Here is a 19,292-nt window from a genome sequence, read left to right on the forward strand (position 1 = left end):
ATGCGCGGGGTGAGAAGAGAGAAAAGAGGGGGCAGGGGGAAGAAGAGAGGAAGGGATGAGGGGGATGAAGGATGACGAAGGAGACTATCAGGAAATCAGACAGAAGGAGGGAACTGTGGGGAGGAGGGAGGCAGAGTGCTGCCCTTTATGCGGGGCTTTCTCCTTAATTGAGTAAAAGAAAAGTGAGTTTCAGAACGATTTCTACGAGTTGATTTATAAAGTATCTTTCCAGTCCACGGAGCACTCGCAAAGAAAGGAAAGCTCGAGGAGTGTTCATGAAGAGTCCTAACAAGCTAAGAAAGTCTTAAAACGGGGCCGAGGCCGGTCACGGATGGCCGCGTCGGGCTCACACACAGTCCTCTGAAAGGAGAGAGGCATTCAAACATACATAATGAGTTAAATCACAGAGAGGAAGCACAGACGCCCGAAAGTCCAAATCAAAAGCACCCGAGAATCTCTGCACTAAATGTCTCCGCGGATTGTTCCGGACTTCCTATCTTTCGACGTCGTCATCAAACTGGGTTAGCCGACTTCGTCTCGCTCCGACTTCCTTATGCTCGCCGCTTTTCATTTTGGGTCAGTGCTCGTCCCCGAGAACTCCTTTACATAAACAGCCTGGGCTGATTTGATTGGGGAGGCCTTTTGATGCCTTGACCTGCCTTCTTTATCAAGTCCTCTCTGGATGTGTCGAGCTAACGAACGCCACGCAGCCCCCGTTTGAAGCGCGGGGAGAGTTTATTATTCCCTTCAGGCTTCACACTTTGCATTATGATCATTACTTGAGGTCTCCGGGTGGCGTCGATATGAAACCTTATTCCCTCAATATTATCTTAAGGCTCTTTGGAAGCCTTAAAAGGGGGCTGCGCTTTGAGAGGCAAGAGCATCTGCTGCAGAGGGAAACACTCCAGGTCTGAAATGATGAGTGCAGATTGCAGCATATGACTCTGTGACGTACAAGAGGTTGATTGCTTAGATGAGAGCGCCGATAGATACAGTTCCTGTGCATGCATTCATTAAGTGCATACGTGTGATGCTAACTGCTGGATGCTAATGATTTATTTGTACCTTTGATTTTCATTCAGTCTTTTTAAAATACAAAAACTGGATGCGGAGGTTTCTATGTATTGTGTGTTTTGTCCAATCCTCACAATCAGTCTACATACTAACCTCCAAAGTACTTCACTAGCAGTATTGTCTTATTGTTTGTAGGTTCGGCAAATTATGAAACAGCATCCTGAAGTCTCCCAGAAAATGAGGAGACTTCAGGATTTGAAAAGGATGACAAATTGAAGGTATGAACGTACCAGTAGGTGGCGCTAATATGCAATATTCTCCGGTTTGCCCCACAAAATGAATAAGAGGCAATTTAAAAAAAAAAAATGATACGGTTAGCTCACAAAAAAACATGATTTGTCTGATTTGTTATACCCATATTTGAGGTTGAGAAGTGGTTTGTAGCTTTTGCAAAGAATAGCATTGGTGGCTGTAATCTGAAAATGTTGTTATTTTTATTTGAACAAACAATATAATTTAGCTTAGGCAGGAGAATGTTGGATTTTTTTCTGTCTGGAATATATTTTATTTAGAAATGTCAATTTGTTAAAAGGGCAGAATTATGTTTATTCCAAGCACAGTGCCATTTTATAGCACGATCAAGTAGCCATGCTACCTGCTGTTGTTACAAAAATGCTGTATGTTATCAAACATGACTTTAAAGAGACGCAGCACCTAGAAATTGGGTCTCTGTCTCTTTAAGAATCTGCTGCTCTTTGCGAGACTCCCCCTTCAGGAAGTCATCACAACGATACTCATTGTGCCATTTACAACTGTTCCTAGGAGCAGTGGAGTGAGAAGTAGTTTATATGATGAGCTCAGGAGATGCATAGTTCCACTAGGTGTTTGCTAAATACTGCTGGCTAGTCTGGAGGAGCAGAGGAGCAGAGTAGGGGAGTCACAGAAGCAGAAGCTGCAGTTCCCAGGAGGAGCTTTGTGAGAGCAAGCATTTAGGCACCGCTGAATGGTTGCCATGGGAGATTCAAGGATTCCTCAAACGTGCACGAAAGAATGAAAGCATGTCTTCGGGTATGTTTCTGATAAGGGAATGTCCTTTTCGCATAATGTGCATATTACTGCTCCTTTAAAGTCTTTGTGGTTTACCTACAAGTTTCAAAACGGCGTTCTTGTCTTCATGTCGCAGTGCTTACCAAGTGAAACACACTGGTGTAGGTCACTGGAAGCAACTGCAACAAGTCTAAAGAAATACTTTAAAAGACCTTCAGAGGAATTAATCAAAAATATCTTTCAAAGTGAGATAAATACAATTGCTGTGCTTCCTAAGATCATCACAGGCCTTTACGTACTTCACCAGTGGTATCCAAGGTCAGCCCTCCAGATCCGGTCTACTGTAAGGGTAAATAAATATGATATGGTAGTGAGAATTTTTTTGTTCACACAATAATATAGATTCAACACAATCAGAACTGCTGCATGTTTCCTGCTTTCTAAGTTGGTACTTAATTAAATCCGCTGTCTGATCGGTTTTCTACCATAGCCTTCCACAAATTTTGCACAGACTCTTTTTAGCCAACACGCAGCCTGAATATAACAAAAAAAGAAATAATAAAAAACAGCCATAACCGTTTTCGAAATCGAGCCAACCTGCAGGGCTTTAAATGCTGAACATCACATTTGTTTGCGAAGTACCGCTTTTTAAATACTAAGCCTATGTAACACAAACCCGGAAACCTCTCGGAAGGGGGGGGAAATGCGGCCAATAAGCAATCGCCTCGTGCTGCGTTGCCGTCCGCGCCGAGGTCCACCTTCACTGATAAAAGACTCATTTTTTCCATTCCGGATGACAACCGCTGCCGAATTACATGTCATTTTGGATATATCTGGAGGAATAAACGTCTCACCCTAACAAGGCGCGCTCGGCTCCGACCGACCCGTGACATAATTTATCTTTATTTGCTGCAGCAGGAATTTGTTTTTAAAAAAAAGGAGGTCTCCTCTGCAACTGTAAAGCCAATACTCTGCTGTGGTTTGTGTCTTATTCCGAGGCAACTACTCGGCTTGTCAGCTCCCGGTGTGTCTCTGTGTCACTGCTGTTTGCCTTCTCGCGCACAAAGATCTGCCACTGTGTCAGGGCAGCCATGATGACAGGTAACAATGCCACCGGCTTGGAGGGTACAGAGCGGGGTGGGTTTGTGCAGAACTGGAGGTCCTTTAGGAGACGGGGTCCTAGAATAGCATTGTCGATGGGGGGGGGGGGAGTTCGCCAGACCCCATTACGAGAAGTACAAATACGCAGCAGAAACCCAATAACACTTAATCCGCCTGTCGCAAAGTCTGACATATATTCACATCCAACGGTGGATAAACAACACAGTTTGTTTTTTTCTTCTTTCTTTTTTTTTGTTATTGACCAAGGAGATGTATTGACTTTGGCAGGGAAAATGACATGTTTGCAGGCTCACATGGCGCCGCTCAATATAGAACAAAGAGGGAAAGGTTGTCCTAACCTCCTGGCAAGACTTCTGTAACTGTACAGACTCATCATTGATCAGCAGGCACGATGAGCCTCCTGATTATTGTTTCTTTTAATCTTTGCTGTCTGAGTAAATAGGAGCACAGCCCCCGATCTATACTTTCATAACACTCCTCTCTCTCTCTGCTCTCCCACGTTTATTTTTATTTTTTTTGTGGGTGTTTTACACAAATGTGACAAAGACGTGCGCTCAGACTCCCCTGGCGAGGGAAACGAACGCACGCCGGGCTACCTGGGCTTGCGAAATAACAGCTGGGAGGCAATATAGATTAAGATGAACGGTGGCTCTCGTTCACCTTCAATCCTGGCTCGGATCCAAGGAGCTACGTGAAAAAAAAAAAAATGCAAGACAGAAAAAAATCTTGGTTTAAAGCATAAGTATCCCATATGTTCATGCATAATCATAATGCCCAATATCCCTAATCTAAGAGAAAAAAACCGACAAGGATACGACAGTATTTCCATTACATAAGCGCTGTGAATTATCTCTTAATAATCTCGTAGCATTCGAAGCTTAATGACATGTGTAAAAGAGCCAGCGAGTCAAGGACAGATGGAATCATGTTTGCACACCAAATCCAAGCGAAACCCACAGCTGATCTTGTCGTCGTGTCTGACACCTTTGCTGTAGTAAAACCACAACAGCTCCTTCGGTACCAGGATGCACTGATGGTTGTACAGTAACCCACCTGTTCAGAGAGATGACTTTAATCAGTGGTAAATGGACCACTGCGTGACATGTTCTGTCTGCATTCACCTGATGATTTTGATGACGGCATTTGACAAAATGTGATGCTTGTTGCTGGTTTCATAATTGATTACTGTTGTGTTTTTATGGCAGAAATCCCTTAGGACTGCCTCGTTGCTGAAATGTACTTTTCAAATAAGCCTGACTTAATGTTCCTCTTGTGTAAAACAAGCAGAAGTACTCAAAGGAGCACAAATAATACAGTTCACTTTGTTTATGGACAGTATTTAGGCTTATAAACTCTGCTGTTTTTTTGCTTGTTTTTTTTATTTTATACTTCGGTAAAGACTTTTGTAACTTATTTCTGTTCTGAAACGTCACCATCCACACCAGGTTTTCACACCTGGTAAAATGTATGTTTAAAAAAAATGGTAGCTTAAAAAAAGAAATCACAATTCACAATGAGCTAACTTATTATTGCCATGTAATAATCTCACACTGGAAATTTAGTAAAAGTCCAGTCTTTAATTTGAGTGCAAAAATCATTGAAAATTAAATTAATTAAATATAGTTTTGAATAAAAAAAATACTGGTAACCTACAACTACTGTCATGTCTACCTCTGCCTTACCTTTCAATTGTTCTATCTTTGGTAAATAATCCCCCAGTGATGCTCTATATTAAACTCTATATAACACACAATTTAAGCCCTTGCTAAGCCAGGCAGTCATGGGCAGAAGTCCATAGTCCAACGTATTTCAAATGTGTTTCACTGGATCAGTAGTTACACAGCTGCCACAGATGTCGCAATAATACCATAATACACAATAATATTGCCTACTTGTGATGCAGACACTTTGCAATAATTAGGATCCACTCACCTCAGCATGCTGTATGCTTGAAAGTCGCCAAGTGTTATACTTTCTGATTAGCTCCAATAAATAATTAAGTGACAATTTAGCGTCTCTATTGGAATATTTAAAATTCATTTTCTGATGATCCTTAAATATGGACATTGAATAAAACAAGACGCATGCAAATCCTGAAAGACACGACGAGCTTTTATCTTCACAGAACAGTTCGATCTGTGTAATACATATTTTAATCCACCAATAAACGTGGCAAGATAGCAAACAGTGGGATGGTAGCTTTAAAAAATTTAATCATGTACAATTTAAGTAGGACAGCTGTGTGATACAGAAAGAAACTCAAACCTTTCCTGTGTTTAGAGGCAGAGAAAAGAAAATAGAGTAATTGAAACTGTGACAAGTAGGGCTGAACAAGGACCCAAATTTGTCTCGTCTCGAGGCTTTTGCACATCATTTCAACAGAGGTCCCAATAATTGCAGAGAGTGCTGTGTGTGTGTGTGTGTGTGTGTGTGTGTTCTTTAATAGCGGTTAATTGCTTTTGTTATAAAGCATAATAGTTTAAAATACTTGTGACATTTTGTGTTGCCACATTTGGGAAAGTAGCAGCAGCTGACTCATTTTCTGTATGCCACCTAATACATTAAGACAAATCAGCTTGGTTATATTTAATTGTAGGTGATAAATGTTACTTTATGGGCGAGACGATATAAATTGCTGCATCCTCGTCCGACACCTCGTCCATGGTAATGAGTGATAAGTGGTAACGATTTCCTGTTTAATTGCTGGTAATACAATTAAAATTTATCACACATGCGAAACAAAATTGAGACCTGACATTTTTAAGATATTTTGCAGACAGAAAGCTAAAAAAAAAAGTATTCACTTCTAATAATTAGCAACTGATATTCAAAGAAGAAAAGTACCCTAAAACATAATTTTCTACAATAAAATTGTCAAATGGTGTATATTACAGACAATATTACTTAGTGTGAAACAGCACTCTGAGATTTAAAAAATGACAAACAGTTTTGTTTGCAGGAATATTTCACATAAATGTGTGCCTGCTTTTTGGTAACACAGAAAAGGACAGAGTGACTGCTCTTTCTTACCCCAAAGATCCGCCTTCACAGGAAAAGTAGATTAGCTTGATCAAAGTATATGTGTAAAGACACAAACTGTTCAAAGTGCTGTTTTTCTCCAGGAGAACAATTCAAAGTTGAAGGAAAAGGAAACAACAATTTGTACAATGGTGACATTGCAGAAGTATTTTTGGTGCGAAGATATTTGCACCTTTTAACTGTGAAGTCGAACTCAGAGAGCAGAAGCCAACAGGAGTTTTGTAATTGTAAATTTTGTAAACTTTCACAAATACAAAGCAGGAGTTATAGCTTCAAATTCTTAAGTACAAGAGCACAAATTGTATTCTTTGAATTGCACTTTTAAAAAATCCCACACTGACAGTTTTGCCCCTCAATGATTCCAAATAAATGGTGCAAAAACAAATCCACATACCTGTGTCAGAAAAAAACCCAACTTGTGAATAATTGTTCATCACTCAGACACAAAACAATTTTTACACCTTCACAGATTCTTCAGTGCGGATCACATACTCCATTCTACAAGTCACAAAGTATGAAAGGCTAGTAAAAACATTTTTTTGTAATAACATTTTTCCTCAAACTAAGTCCGGTACATTTGGAGCCAAGCCAATTCAAACACCTGTATTAACATTTTTTTCTTCTTAACACCGATACAAGTCAGTGAATGTAACTATACAAAAACTGATATTGCAAATCACAAATTTTGTTTGGAGAGCTACTGTGCTTTTTCTTTTTTTTTTTTTTTGTCACACTGAAAGTGAACCAAAACGATTTGTTTCTTGGGGGCAGTACGTATGCCCGTACAGCAGGGGGCGATGCCAAACTCAGTATAACAGCATTATTTCTGGCTTGGAGATAATTTCCATTCTGATGATTCCTATTTTTTTAAGGGCATCATGTCGTACAGAAACATTATAATCCATTTTATCTATGGTTTCGGCTTCAAGTGTTTTTTTTTATTTTGGTTTCATTTATTGTTTTTGGTTGTCGTGTTTTATTTTGGATATAAAATGTTACTGTCTTCCAGTTCCGATGTTGTGGTATTTACAAAATTAAAGTTTATAGGTCATTGAGAGGGAAAACTTGCATTATCATGGCATTATCAATATGTTACTTGAAAATTGCCTCAAAACAACAATATTATCAATTATTGCAATAATTATTGGGACAATTTATCGTCCAGCAAAATTCATTGTCGTTTTATGTTTTATTTTACAGAACGGGAAGGCCTCTTGGAACCACAAAAATAGAATGAAACAAAGTAGAATTTGGCTTCAGACTGAAGCTAAAGGATATTTCTATTCTATTCTATATATTTTCGATTAAAATGAGATTAATTGTGATCAATTAACTGCAGACCCTGCAATCAACTCATTATTATTATGATTATTCAAGTCCCACTATTGTTAAAACGGTAAATGCCCCCTGTACTTGTATAATGCTTTATCTAGGATTAAACTCTCACAAATAAAACATGGACTGTTTATGAGAAGAAAAGTGAGACTTTCGGCTGCTTCCATTCACAGCCGTTTTCAGCTCTTGGCGGCTCGCTAGTAAGAAGTACCCTGGTGGCATGAATGTGTACTAGAGTCATAATGCTGGTCAGAACTGGAGCAGAAAGCACTAATTTGTCACTGCGGTGAAATACAGGCAAAGTACCGATCATTTTTGAATCCCCGGAGGAGACGCTAGTCTGTCAGATCTCCAAACTGCTGATCTGTCCTGACTTTCTCCTCCTCACTGAATAAATTACCATGTAAATCTTTACCTCATGCACTCACACAGGAGTTGGAGATTTAACCACGACCGTTGTCATCTCGCGTGGCCCTCGTGTTATACATTTATGCTCGAATTTTGTGTTTGTTATGTAACGTCTCCACTCTGGCAGATTTAGCTTCATGCTAGGGTGCATCTTTTTTACATATGTCTCGCCGTCATGGAAATAAAAGCACTGCGAAGCACAAGACCGAACACAGTTGAAAAGCAAAAGATGTAAAGCAAAATAAAATAAAAGATAAAAATTAAGATACGTGCCCTTTAATCCTGCTTTAGTAAACTCTGATGCAGAAGAGGAGTGCAGAACAGTGAGACAATGAGTTATGTTTGTTATGGTCCAAAAGCAGCTGCCTGCATACTTTGTCTCATTTTTTCCCCCCCTTCTCACTCCCAAAAGTTAGCTCTAAAAGTTAACACTAAGAAGGAACAGAGATTCCTCACAGCTGTCAGAAAAACTAAGAAAAGAAGAAACTATTTGAGAAAAAAAAAACATAAAATAACTCCCCCACTCCGCTCCACCTAAAGTTCTGAAAGAAATATTCCTGGTTTGAGGCAGAAATCAAACCTGTGTAGGCAGCCGGAATTGGAGAAAATTGGATTTCCACTTACTCCATCCCTTTTGTTGTGGCAAACAATATTTCTCTCAGTTACAGTAAAAGGGGGCATGACTGTGCATTTTAAGAAACTCTGGGAATCGCAAATGTAGCTTTGCGTTTCAGGCCGATGGGAGGGTAAGATGGGGGGGGCGGAGCGGCACTCACGTCTCAGATCTCTGAAGTAGATGGTCTGTCGGTTTGGGTTCAGCAGCTGGATGACGGAGTCGTCGTTGTTCTTCACTCGGCAGCTAATGGTGGCCGTCTCTCCCTCGATCACCGACACGTTGTCAGTCGCCAGGTTCTGGCTGTCAACTAGAAAAAACACAAACACACAAGAAGAAAACTGTTAAAGCGGCAGTATTATGTGTTAATGCCATTTCATAACAGGTTTTTATAACCTTCAATTGTTATAGAAATGCTAAATATATCAAATACAGCTTCAAAGAAATATGACTTCGTTAATTAACACCGTAAAATTAGGCCTCAGTCTCTTTAGAAACTCCAGCTCCTCCTGAAACTTCACCTTCAGGGAGTCATCACAACTTGGCTCCTCTATTAACCCTTTAACCACGTTTTTACCAGCGTGTCACTGAGAAGTAGCTCATACAATGAAGTCAGCTGAGGCACAGTCCCACCAGATGATTGCTAATTGCTGCTGGCTGGTCTGAAGGAGCTGGTTGGTGGGAGTTGCTTGGAAACCGCAGCTCAGAGATGAATGGTTGCCCCGCGAGATTACCGGATTTCTCAAACATGCATGAAAGAGTCAAAGGAAAACTCCAGGTATGTTTTTTGATGAAGGAATAACATCATAACATAATGTAAAGTAAAAAACAACAACAACTTGATTTTACACAACACTGCCGCTTTAACAAAACTTTTCCCACTGGATGTCTAGAGTCTATTAAATACTTAGATGTTGTTTTATTTTCTCCTTTTGCTCCATGCCAACAGACGGAGCAAAGAGGCTGTGTAGATTGTCAGTTTGCAGCCATGTCTAATCCTTTTAATATAAGAGCCATGTGCAGTGTTTGTCACTATTGATCTCCCCCCACAGCTCAGAGTAGGCCCTGCGAACGAATGCCAGATGGGCTGAAAGCTCTGCTGCCCACAAAGATGCCGGGAGAGGAGAAGGATATGAAGGGAAAAGAAAAGAAGAAAAAAAAAGGGACAATGAACAAGTGCAAGGAAAGTGGAAACCCGGCAGATACGGGCAGAGCGGTTGGAGGTGAGAAAGACGGAGGAGAGTCAAATCGAGAACGGTGAGAGGAGGAGTCGGATGGCGTTTCTGGTTAAGCGTTTTTTGTTTTTATCGGTGCTCTCCATCTGAGGCCGGTGTGTGCTCAGCGGTTCTGTTCCCCGTCTGCAGAAAATACAAGCATCTGAGTCACTGTCTGTACGCCAGCCATTGTTGACCCCCTCCCCGACAAGATTTTGGACCTTGTCATCATAACTTACACCGTACTAAGCCCCAACACACACACACACACACACACACACACACACACACAAAAAATGCCTGGCTTTGTTTTTCCACCCTGTCTTCAGAAAGAAAGAAAGAAGGAGGAAGTCAAAAGTCACCTTGTGCTATATTTATTTGGCAGGAGCCAGAAAAAAAACAAAAAACATAAAGGAAACACGTTTAATGCCTCAGATTCACACCAGCGGAGAAGCAACCCTCCTAGTCTCATTTCTCCCCCCCCGATCCTAAAAAAAAAGAGAAACATCAAAAGCACATTTGCATGCCTGAGTTGTCAGACACCTCTATTGCATTCTGACATTTACAAAGTGGAGAGGGGGTGAGGGGGGGGGAAGAAATGCCTGCGTTTTCCGATAGCGATAATGGGAATAGACAGCCAAACTAACATGATTCAAAATGAACTCTGCAAACGCGGCGAGCAATAAGAAATTAACCTCCTGTGGAGAAAAGCTCCTCAGACCTGTCTGATGCAATGAACTACCCATTTTATTCCAGTCCTCTGCCAGCCCTCAGGTTCAGGACAAAAGAAGGGTAATAGGTACAAAAAAACCCAAACAAACAAAAAAAAAGAAACAATTATGAGCCAGAGGACACAATGTAGGCAATTAAAAGTTTATTGTCGCCTCATAATGGGCTTTAATTCGTTTCTGCTAAATACTCGTTTCATACATTGGGTTTCCTTTAATCAATTCATTTCGAACTGCGTCGTTTAAAAAGAAGTCCAGGCTTGATTTTCGGATAAGGTCAGAGATCTAGAACGACAAATGGAAAATCATTTAAATTTGCTTTCAATTTACGAGCAAAAAATAAAGGTCACCTTCTGGCAAAAGTTATTTCTTTGTGAACCCCGGGATGCGCTGATTCGCTCAGTAAAGCTTAAGTAGGACTAATTTGATAAGAAGTTTCACCTTAAGCCTGATCATCTTAATTACTTGTCAGGCATCTTCAAAGAAAATAAAAAAAAACAAGCAACAAAAAACATAAATAGAGAAAATAAAGATATAATGCAAAGAGGAACTGATAAACCAACACAGTGCTGTCACCCACCTGTTGCTGTGTTACCTGCTAGTCAGCTAGGTAAAAAAAAAAAATAATAAACTCACAATTTTTACATATAAGGAAATAAGCTTTTCGTTTAAATTGCTAACTTTGGATTCATTTTATCTGTTTTAAATATCTGAAATTTGGGCAAACTTTTGACGTGAACGTTTTCCTGTCTTATCCTCCATTTTCTCTTGATCTGATATCACTTTCTCCTTTCACTCCACTCCGATATTTTTTGTTATTTTTAAGCAGTTGTGGGAGTAAAACCTAAAACTGCTGCTGCGCAAGTTACTCAACATGCCGTTGCTAGGTAACCGAAGAGGGAGTGACACAGATTCTTCTTAGCTGGCTGAGAGGCTGAGCAGCCGAAGCCTTTCCTATGCCTACATCACCCAGAATGCTGTGTGGTTCAGTGAAATGATTGAACATTTTATCAGACGTATTGATCACATGTCTATCACAATATACTTCTATTAATTTCTTGACACATTTTTAAAAATTTGCTCCTAGAATGTTGGCATCCTATTTAAAAACTACATGCAATTTACAAAATTACAATTAGACAATTTACAAAATAAGAAAAATTGGTCATTGGTGTGTTTCCTCTGCAGCTGCACCCTAGTGAAAAAAAATGCTTTAGTATATATCAAATATACTTACATTTGTGCAAGTACATTTTAAGTATACTAAGTATTAAGTTTACTACCTATAAATATATACGAAGTATACTAAAAGCATGCTTGTACCAATTTTGACATTATAACTTTAAACATACAGTACAGTATAATGAACTTAAAAAAATAATGAACTTAAAAAAATGAACTTAAAATTGTACTCAGTTCAGACCAAAAGTTTGGACACACTTTCTCATTGAATTCAATATAATTATATCAAAATACACTTTTAAGAAATATATTAAATAAAAGTATACATTAAGTTCACAAAATATGTATTTGCTCAAGTGTAAATGTACACTTTCTCAAGTGTATATTTAAAATATATTTTAAATACCTTTAAAATATATGTTTTAAAGGTATTTAAAAGATATATTTGAGCATATATTTTAAAATATATGCTCAAAATAGAATTTTTAAAAATTCACTTAAAATTCACTTAACGCTTATTTTAAATTATTAATGTCGGTGTGTCTTAAATTACCGTACATCTCAGTGTATGCTTTAGGCTAATAAAGTATGCCATTTTAGGTGCCTTAATAATCTTTTACTATTTTTGTTAAAATGTCAAAGAATAAAAAAATAACTGTCCTTATAGTGGAACTTGGTGTAATGTTGTTTAACAAAGTAAATAATGTGTTTATGCCTCAAAACATCAAACATTGAGAGTTTAGTGACAGCGATTCTACAACAAGAACTATACTTGTCCGTAACACTAAATGTAGCAGGTTTCTTCAGTTTTACATCTCTCTGAATCTGATCTGTTGTTTTCAGTGTTTAACTAAAACACGGAAGCTGCCTTTACCCAATCCATTTTCAGATGTATGATGTAAAACCTATTATTGAACGGCATTAGCTCCAGTTCACACTCCAGACCAGATGGTTTTTCAGTTTTTTTTATTTTATTTTATTTTATTTTTTTAAAGCGCCATAAAAACAAGAAAAGCCAAGAAGCCAGAGAAGATAACAGACGCTGTTCAAATTCGCCATTTTTACTCGCATAATATTGAATTAAAAGTAGAGGATGCCTTGATAATAGTTAGCAGTTTTGGTCAATTCAAGCTGGTGACGTCCTAGTCCGAGTTGGACGGTAACACAACAGGACAAGAACCGATGGAAATGAAATGTGGGTCACGAAAGGAGCTCGAAGGGACGAAGGCTGCTAACGTGTTGCTAGCTGGTGGTAAGTTTGCTTCCAAATGTTAATTATCTTCGTTTAATTATAAAGAGTGCAGTAAAGATATAAACACACTTACGTTGGTTTCAGAAATGATTATTTTATCAATTTTATTGTGACTGTTATGATTATTACTATAGCAATCATTCAGCTTCATATTATAACTGCATGGAGGCTCTGTTTGTTGTGACTCGATATCGTTTTCTTCATAAACTTAACCTGGTTTTAATTAAGCTCAGTTTGACAAAGAGACTTTGATATTGTGAAGCTGTTGTTAGAACTCGTTCATCATTGTTTTTTATCTTTGACATATTTTTGCAGTCTAAGCAAATGAAGATGAAAGAGGAAGCCATGGATCAGGATTTAGAAAACCTAAAGACCTTCCTGTCTCAGAAGAGGCTCTGGCTCCACCAGATCACCAACCAGTTCTGAGGATGAAGCTCCACATCGTCTTCATGGTGGAAGGCTTTTTTTTTTTTAACTGAGCCGCTGGCCACATTTTTAACAGCAAAAACTGGTGTGTTATCAACACTAAGTGCTTAATAAGCATGATTTGATTTAAAGCCCCCTCATCAGCCTGCAAGGATCAACGTGTTCAGATCATGGATGGAAAGCTTTTAAGGTAGTTTGTCTCTCTTAAGTCCACACTTCAAACAACTTCGTAGTTGATGCCAACATGAACTGATTCTATGATATTGCTGACTATTTTTTTTCTACTTCTAACATAAACAGGCAAATAAGACACCCAGAAATGTTTTTTCGCTCCATGCATCCGGTCCCAATCATCATCAGTTCTGATGATGTCACATACATAGCGAGTCCACAACGTCTTAAAATTGTAAGTCTTACTTTTGTCTTCGCTGTTTTTCTCTACTCTTTAAAATACAAGCGCTTTCTCTGTTTAATTGCTCTATTGATGTTTTTTGTAGGTTTCTGTAAAGTGCAGTGAGTGGGAACGTTCTGTCGTAGATCCTCACTGTTCTTAGAAAGGAGAAATGTCAGTTTGTCTGGAGTAATAGTGTGATACTGAATTAAAACAACACTCTGTCCTTGGTGAAATTTTTTTCACATTTCCTCTAAAGTTTACCTATTGTTTTATTGTGCTAACGTTCAGAAGTATGTTGTCTGTAAACTTTGAATGTATTGACAATTTGTACAATTCTGTCATAGTATATTGGCAATGTACTCTTGAGAAATGTGGGTAAGACTTTATTTGACGGGGTGTGCATAAGACTGACATGATACTGTCATAAACATGACATAACACCTAATAGGAACATACTAGCAGGTGTCATGAAGTTTCATTCGGTAAATAATGACACTTTTAATGAGAAGTTGCTTTAAAAGTTGGATGACATGTGTTATGTTTATGACAGTGTTATGTCAGTCTTCTGCACACCCCATCAAATAAAGTGTTACAAAAATGGTAACATATTGAAAAAACAATGTAATTTGTTTCACTTGGAAAGTGTGTAGTAATTGATCCTTCTGTGTTCTGGTGGCCTGATGCGTTTGCGGTACTGTAGTGTGTATGAAGCATGTAATGTACAAAGTGGCAAAGCAGAATAATAAAAGACATTAAGTAACTAAAAAGTGAACTTCATTAGCAATTATAATAAACCAAAAGTGTAATTGTAGCATACTGTAATCACACTACTAATATAGAAAATATGTAATGCCAATATACTTAAAATACATTCCAAGTATATTTTAAATGTAATTCAATCACAAAAATAGTACACTCAAAATATACTAATCAAGCACGTTTTTATTACATAAAAAGCAATATACTAAAAGTATACTAAGTGTAACTTAAGTTGTCCAAAAAAGTACGTTGAAGTACATTTTAAATTCTGCTTTAATACAATTTAAATATGATTAAAATACACTAAGCACAAAATTAGTTGTTCCAAAATGTCACAGTTTAAGTTTACTAATCCTAAGTGAACTTGAAGTATACTCATCATAAGTCTGACTTAAAGTATGCTCAAGTATGTTAAAATTGAACATACTTGGTATATAAATTTTTCACCAGGGCAGTTCCTGTTCTAGTGAGAAGTTCACGTGCATTTTCCAATAATATATCTGACTCTGTGAACAGAGTCTCTTGTTTCGTTTTGCTCTTCAGTTTTTCGATTCCACACATTTTTGTAACCATCGACAAGCTTCTGGCATAAGTCTGGTTTGATAATTGTTCTTTTTAAAAAAAAAAAAAAAAATTATTTTAGAAAAGTTGGTCAAATTGATTTAACCTGGTTGGCTTCTTGTTGCAGATAAATACATTTGAGTACAGGACCGATAAAAAAAAGGTAGAAGTTAGTTCAGCTTTTTTCTATCTCAAGATCAACTTTGATCTGGGATCATTTGCTCAACATGAACACCCAACTGTCTCATTTGGCCCAAAATGCTTATTATTTTTTGGGGGAAAAACGTAGGCACTAACTAGCAAGAGTAACTTTCAAACTGGAAGGAGAACCAGGAGGACCAGTATCCATGTTCAAAGTTATACTGGTGCTCAGTTCTGATAAGAGATGCAGTCAAATCAAGCCAGAGTTGCACCAGAATTTTTTAAATAGGTACAAAAAGTGTGTGGTTTCTCTACCATGTCTTAAATATTAGATAAATATTAGTGGGGGTGTGTAGGCATGAATACGTCTGAGCCTGCATTCATGATGTTGAACAAGCTTGAATCCAAGAAAATTATATTTTTATAAATTACTCTCTTGTGTTGTTACTCTGGCTCAAATAAGTCATCAAAAGCCCAAAATCAATATAACATTCATACTGATGATAAACGTCTACCCTGACTTGTACATACTGTATCCAAAACGCTAATAAATATGAAAAAAAAAACATGATTAAGAATCATATTTACAATTGAGTCTGTATGTTAACAGCACCAGAACACGTGTAAATCTTTGCAGTACTTCTGAAACACTTTTTAAATTTTTTTTTTTGGAAAAGCATGCGGCAATTTCAACTTCGAAATCCCCGCGTCTCGTAATAAATACCGCCGAAGATGAGCCGGAAAGCAATATAAGGAAAAAAAAAGAAAAAGAAGTGGTTTTGATGTCTATTTTATTTCATCGCACTGAGAGCAATACATTTGGCAGTCAAAACAGCGACAGAGCAGCCTCAAAGCAAGGTTACTCTGCTCCCAATCTGCTGTACTGAGAGACAGAGAACTGGGAGGAAAAAAAAAAAAAAAAGATAAATTCTCCATAAGGTTTTAGCAGCCCCCAAGCAAGGTTGGTACCCCTCCAACATCCCATCCTCGGCTCATCTCCAATTCAAAACACACATAAATAACGTCGCTGTGATTAGCAATCCCATCAAAGTGAAAACAGGCCACTTTGTGGAACATGGAGGGTTTTCGCAATTGAAGTAAACATTTTCAATTGCCTCGGCATCCTGGTCATGATTGGGTGCAAATGAGGAGAGGCAGTCATTAATTCTCCGTGGTGGGTGGGGGATGATGGCGGTGGAAGGAGGGAGGGGGGCAGTGGGCACAGATATAGCACAGATGACTGGCTGATAAATTCACACTCATTCCAGCAGCTGTCTGGGAGAGTAAAGTGCCTGTATCTCTACACATGGCTGCCCTCCTGTTCCCGCATCACAACATACTGAATGAAACAGTCTGAGGAAAATACAGACCTTCAAAAAGTCTGTGCACTCTCCGAGGGGATGTACAATCTGGCGAAAGGAGTCTGGCATGGAGGCGCGGCTCATCAGCCGTACTCAGAATGCAAAACGGCACCAGAACTCCAACACACACACACACTCCATTCAACACACCCCCACACACGCACGCCCACAGAAAAAGTTGACGAAATCTGGAAATTTTCAGCGGATTGGCTCCTCCATCAGAAATTCAGAGACCGGCACCTTTTGAGTCGCGTTGGCTCGCTCTTTGAACTCGTCTCTCTTGTTTTCGCATCAAAAGACATGAAAGGGGGGCAGCAAAATGCGGGACAGCCAGCGCCCTCTTCATACACCCTCCTACCCCCTCCAGCTCCCTGATTTCTCTCCCGTGAGTCGGCGCTCTCTGCGGCAGCAGTCGTGCTCCCTCAAGAAAAAACCAGACGGGCGCTAACAACATAAAGTTTCACATTCCCCTTCCTCTTCCCGTGATTCCGCCTCTTCTCAGCCATTCATTCCCGAGCCTCGTGATGAAACGACGTCTTAACGTGTTCACATATAAGGAGGGCGTAATGGTGATTTGACCAAAAACACTCTTAGAGGAACTCAACGTTTGTAGCAACACAACTACAAAAGAGGAATGTTACGTTTTTTTTTTTTTTTTAAAGTGCTGCAAAAATGAAAACTTCATTATCCAACTTTAATTATCATATAATTATTGTGTGCCACTTCAAATCATGGCTTGAAACTTGTGTCACAATTTAATCAAGCAAAAATAAACAAAATATTAGAAAATCACTTTGATTTTGACTTAATTTCCAGATGAAACTTTCTTTTTTGGATTTCCAAATTTCATACCATATTTAACCAAACTTGCTCCTGTGTAATAATTAAAAGTGTACTTCTTTAAATTCCTCACAAATCTGATAAAACTTCTTGCTTAGTGTTTTTTTTTGTATGAAAGTAACACATTTTTGTTCTAATTGCAGACTAAAGTCAATAAATAAAATAAAATTAAATGCCATTAATTTTACAAAACACATCTTCCACCTATACTGTATGTATTAATGTTGTCGGAGCACAGAAAAAGGCACCAATTAGTTACTTTGCCTTTTTATAACAGTTACAGTACTGTGGTCAATGTTTTTGCCCCAGTGCCCCACAGAGTTGTTCTGATTTTGCTTTTTTGTCACACTTCAAAGTTTTAGGCCATCAAACAACTCATAGGGTAGGAGATAACCTGAGAAAATACAAAAAAAAATAATAATTAAAAAAAATTATTTCATGTATTAGGAGAAACAAGCTATCCAAAACAACATGTAAAAAAGTAAAGCAATCATAAATGAACTGTGATCAACTCAATTTTATATATATTTTTTTGGAACTATAATTTCAATCTCAATAGCCACACCGAGGCAGGATTACTACCAGACTGGTGAAAAACAAGAAATAACTTGTCTCTCAAACAGGAAGTACGTTTGCCATCAGGTCTCGATCTGAAGAACAGGTGAGACGCCACAGACATCCATCAGTCCGGAGAGGCCAACGAAGCCATCGGTATGCTGGGAGTCTGGTGAACCACTGCGGACCCAATATTCACAGAGGAAACACGGAAATGTGTTGATCCTCTTCCACCAAAACTATCTTCTTCAGAATTCCTCGACTAAAGTCGGCGATCAAGACAAGATACTGGTCAAAAATGGCGTCCATTTGGAGATCTTGAGGGTTAAACACAGCCAGAATGACGAGACAGGTTTGTCTCATTAAATCTTGCCTAGATCTCACTCTTTAGGAAAAAAAACCCCATCATATCGATCAATAGTCAGATGAGGTGGTAGCGATGTAATGTCCTGTTGCTATGTTGCTGCTTTAAGACCTGGATGATTGGCCAGAGACGGAGAGTCCTGCTCTCTGTCAGAAAATCCTGCAGGGGAACAATCTCTGTTTAGTTATCCGTTTACGACCTTAAACTCAAACTCACTTGGGTTACGGAGCAGGACAATGATCGCCAGAACCACTGACTAATAATTGAATTAACTGAAAGGTGTACAAATACCATTGCCAGTTGCTGCAACTGCTTAGTAGTTGTTGTTGCCGCACAGCTGACCTAGTCAGTTTGTAGGTTTACAGGGCAACTCTGTGTGTATCTATGAGATAAGCTTAATAAATTACATTAGCATTGAAAAACCTTCATTTATATCGACTCTCGTTAATATCCGTCATTGATATTAAAACTAGTTTGATGACAAAAAAAAAAAAGAAAACCAGAAGAAATCTGTTGGGGGCACAAACATTTTTTTTTCTTTACAACACGATAGCTGTATATTAAAACCCAAATGTCAGTAGCTGTTACAAAACTGGGCCTGGCTGCCAGATTTATGGATTATTCTCACACTGCAGAACAAAAGCACCAATATGGTTCTAGCCATTGATTTTACCTACTGAAACTGGAAGCATAGGTCGGACTGCTGACATTTGCCCACTGCCTTCAATGAGCCAGTGGGAGGTTTTACACGAAGAGTGTAAGTTCACATTTATGTTGTCAACCACAATCATTTCCCCTTCATATTACCAAGGGTGTTGAATAGAGACCCTGACTACTGAAACGTCAGTCAGGATTTATCTACAACAACAAATTTAAACAATTACTTCACATTTAACCGCGCACGGGTGCATCAAAATCTTAAGTTTCCACATGCTTT

At 38.6% G+C, this 19,292-nt stretch overlaps 1 protein-coding gene across 3 annotated transcripts in view; it reads right to left on the reverse strand.

Moving 5' to 3' along the window:
• Positions 1-19,292, reverse strand: part of cadm1b (cell adhesion molecule 1b) — a 260,038-nt gene that overhangs the window by 56,562 nt on the left and 184,184 nt on the right. For all 3 annotated transcript variants that reach the window (XM_028045551.1, XM_028045549.1, XM_028045550.1), the window contains one exon: positions 8,742-8,888. In XM_028045551.1, coding sequence (XP_027901352.1) covers positions 8,742-8,888 — 147 coding nt within the window. The remainder of the gene's footprint in view (positions 1-8,741; positions 8,889-19,292) is intronic.

The sequence above is a fragment of the Xiphophorus couchianus genome, chromosome 18, assembly GCF_001444195.1.
Source record: "Xiphophorus couchianus chromosome 18, X_couchianus-1.0, whole genome shotgun sequence".
Lineage (NCBI taxonomy): Eukaryota > Metazoa > Chordata > Actinopteri > Cyprinodontiformes > Poeciliidae > Xiphophorus > Xiphophorus couchianus.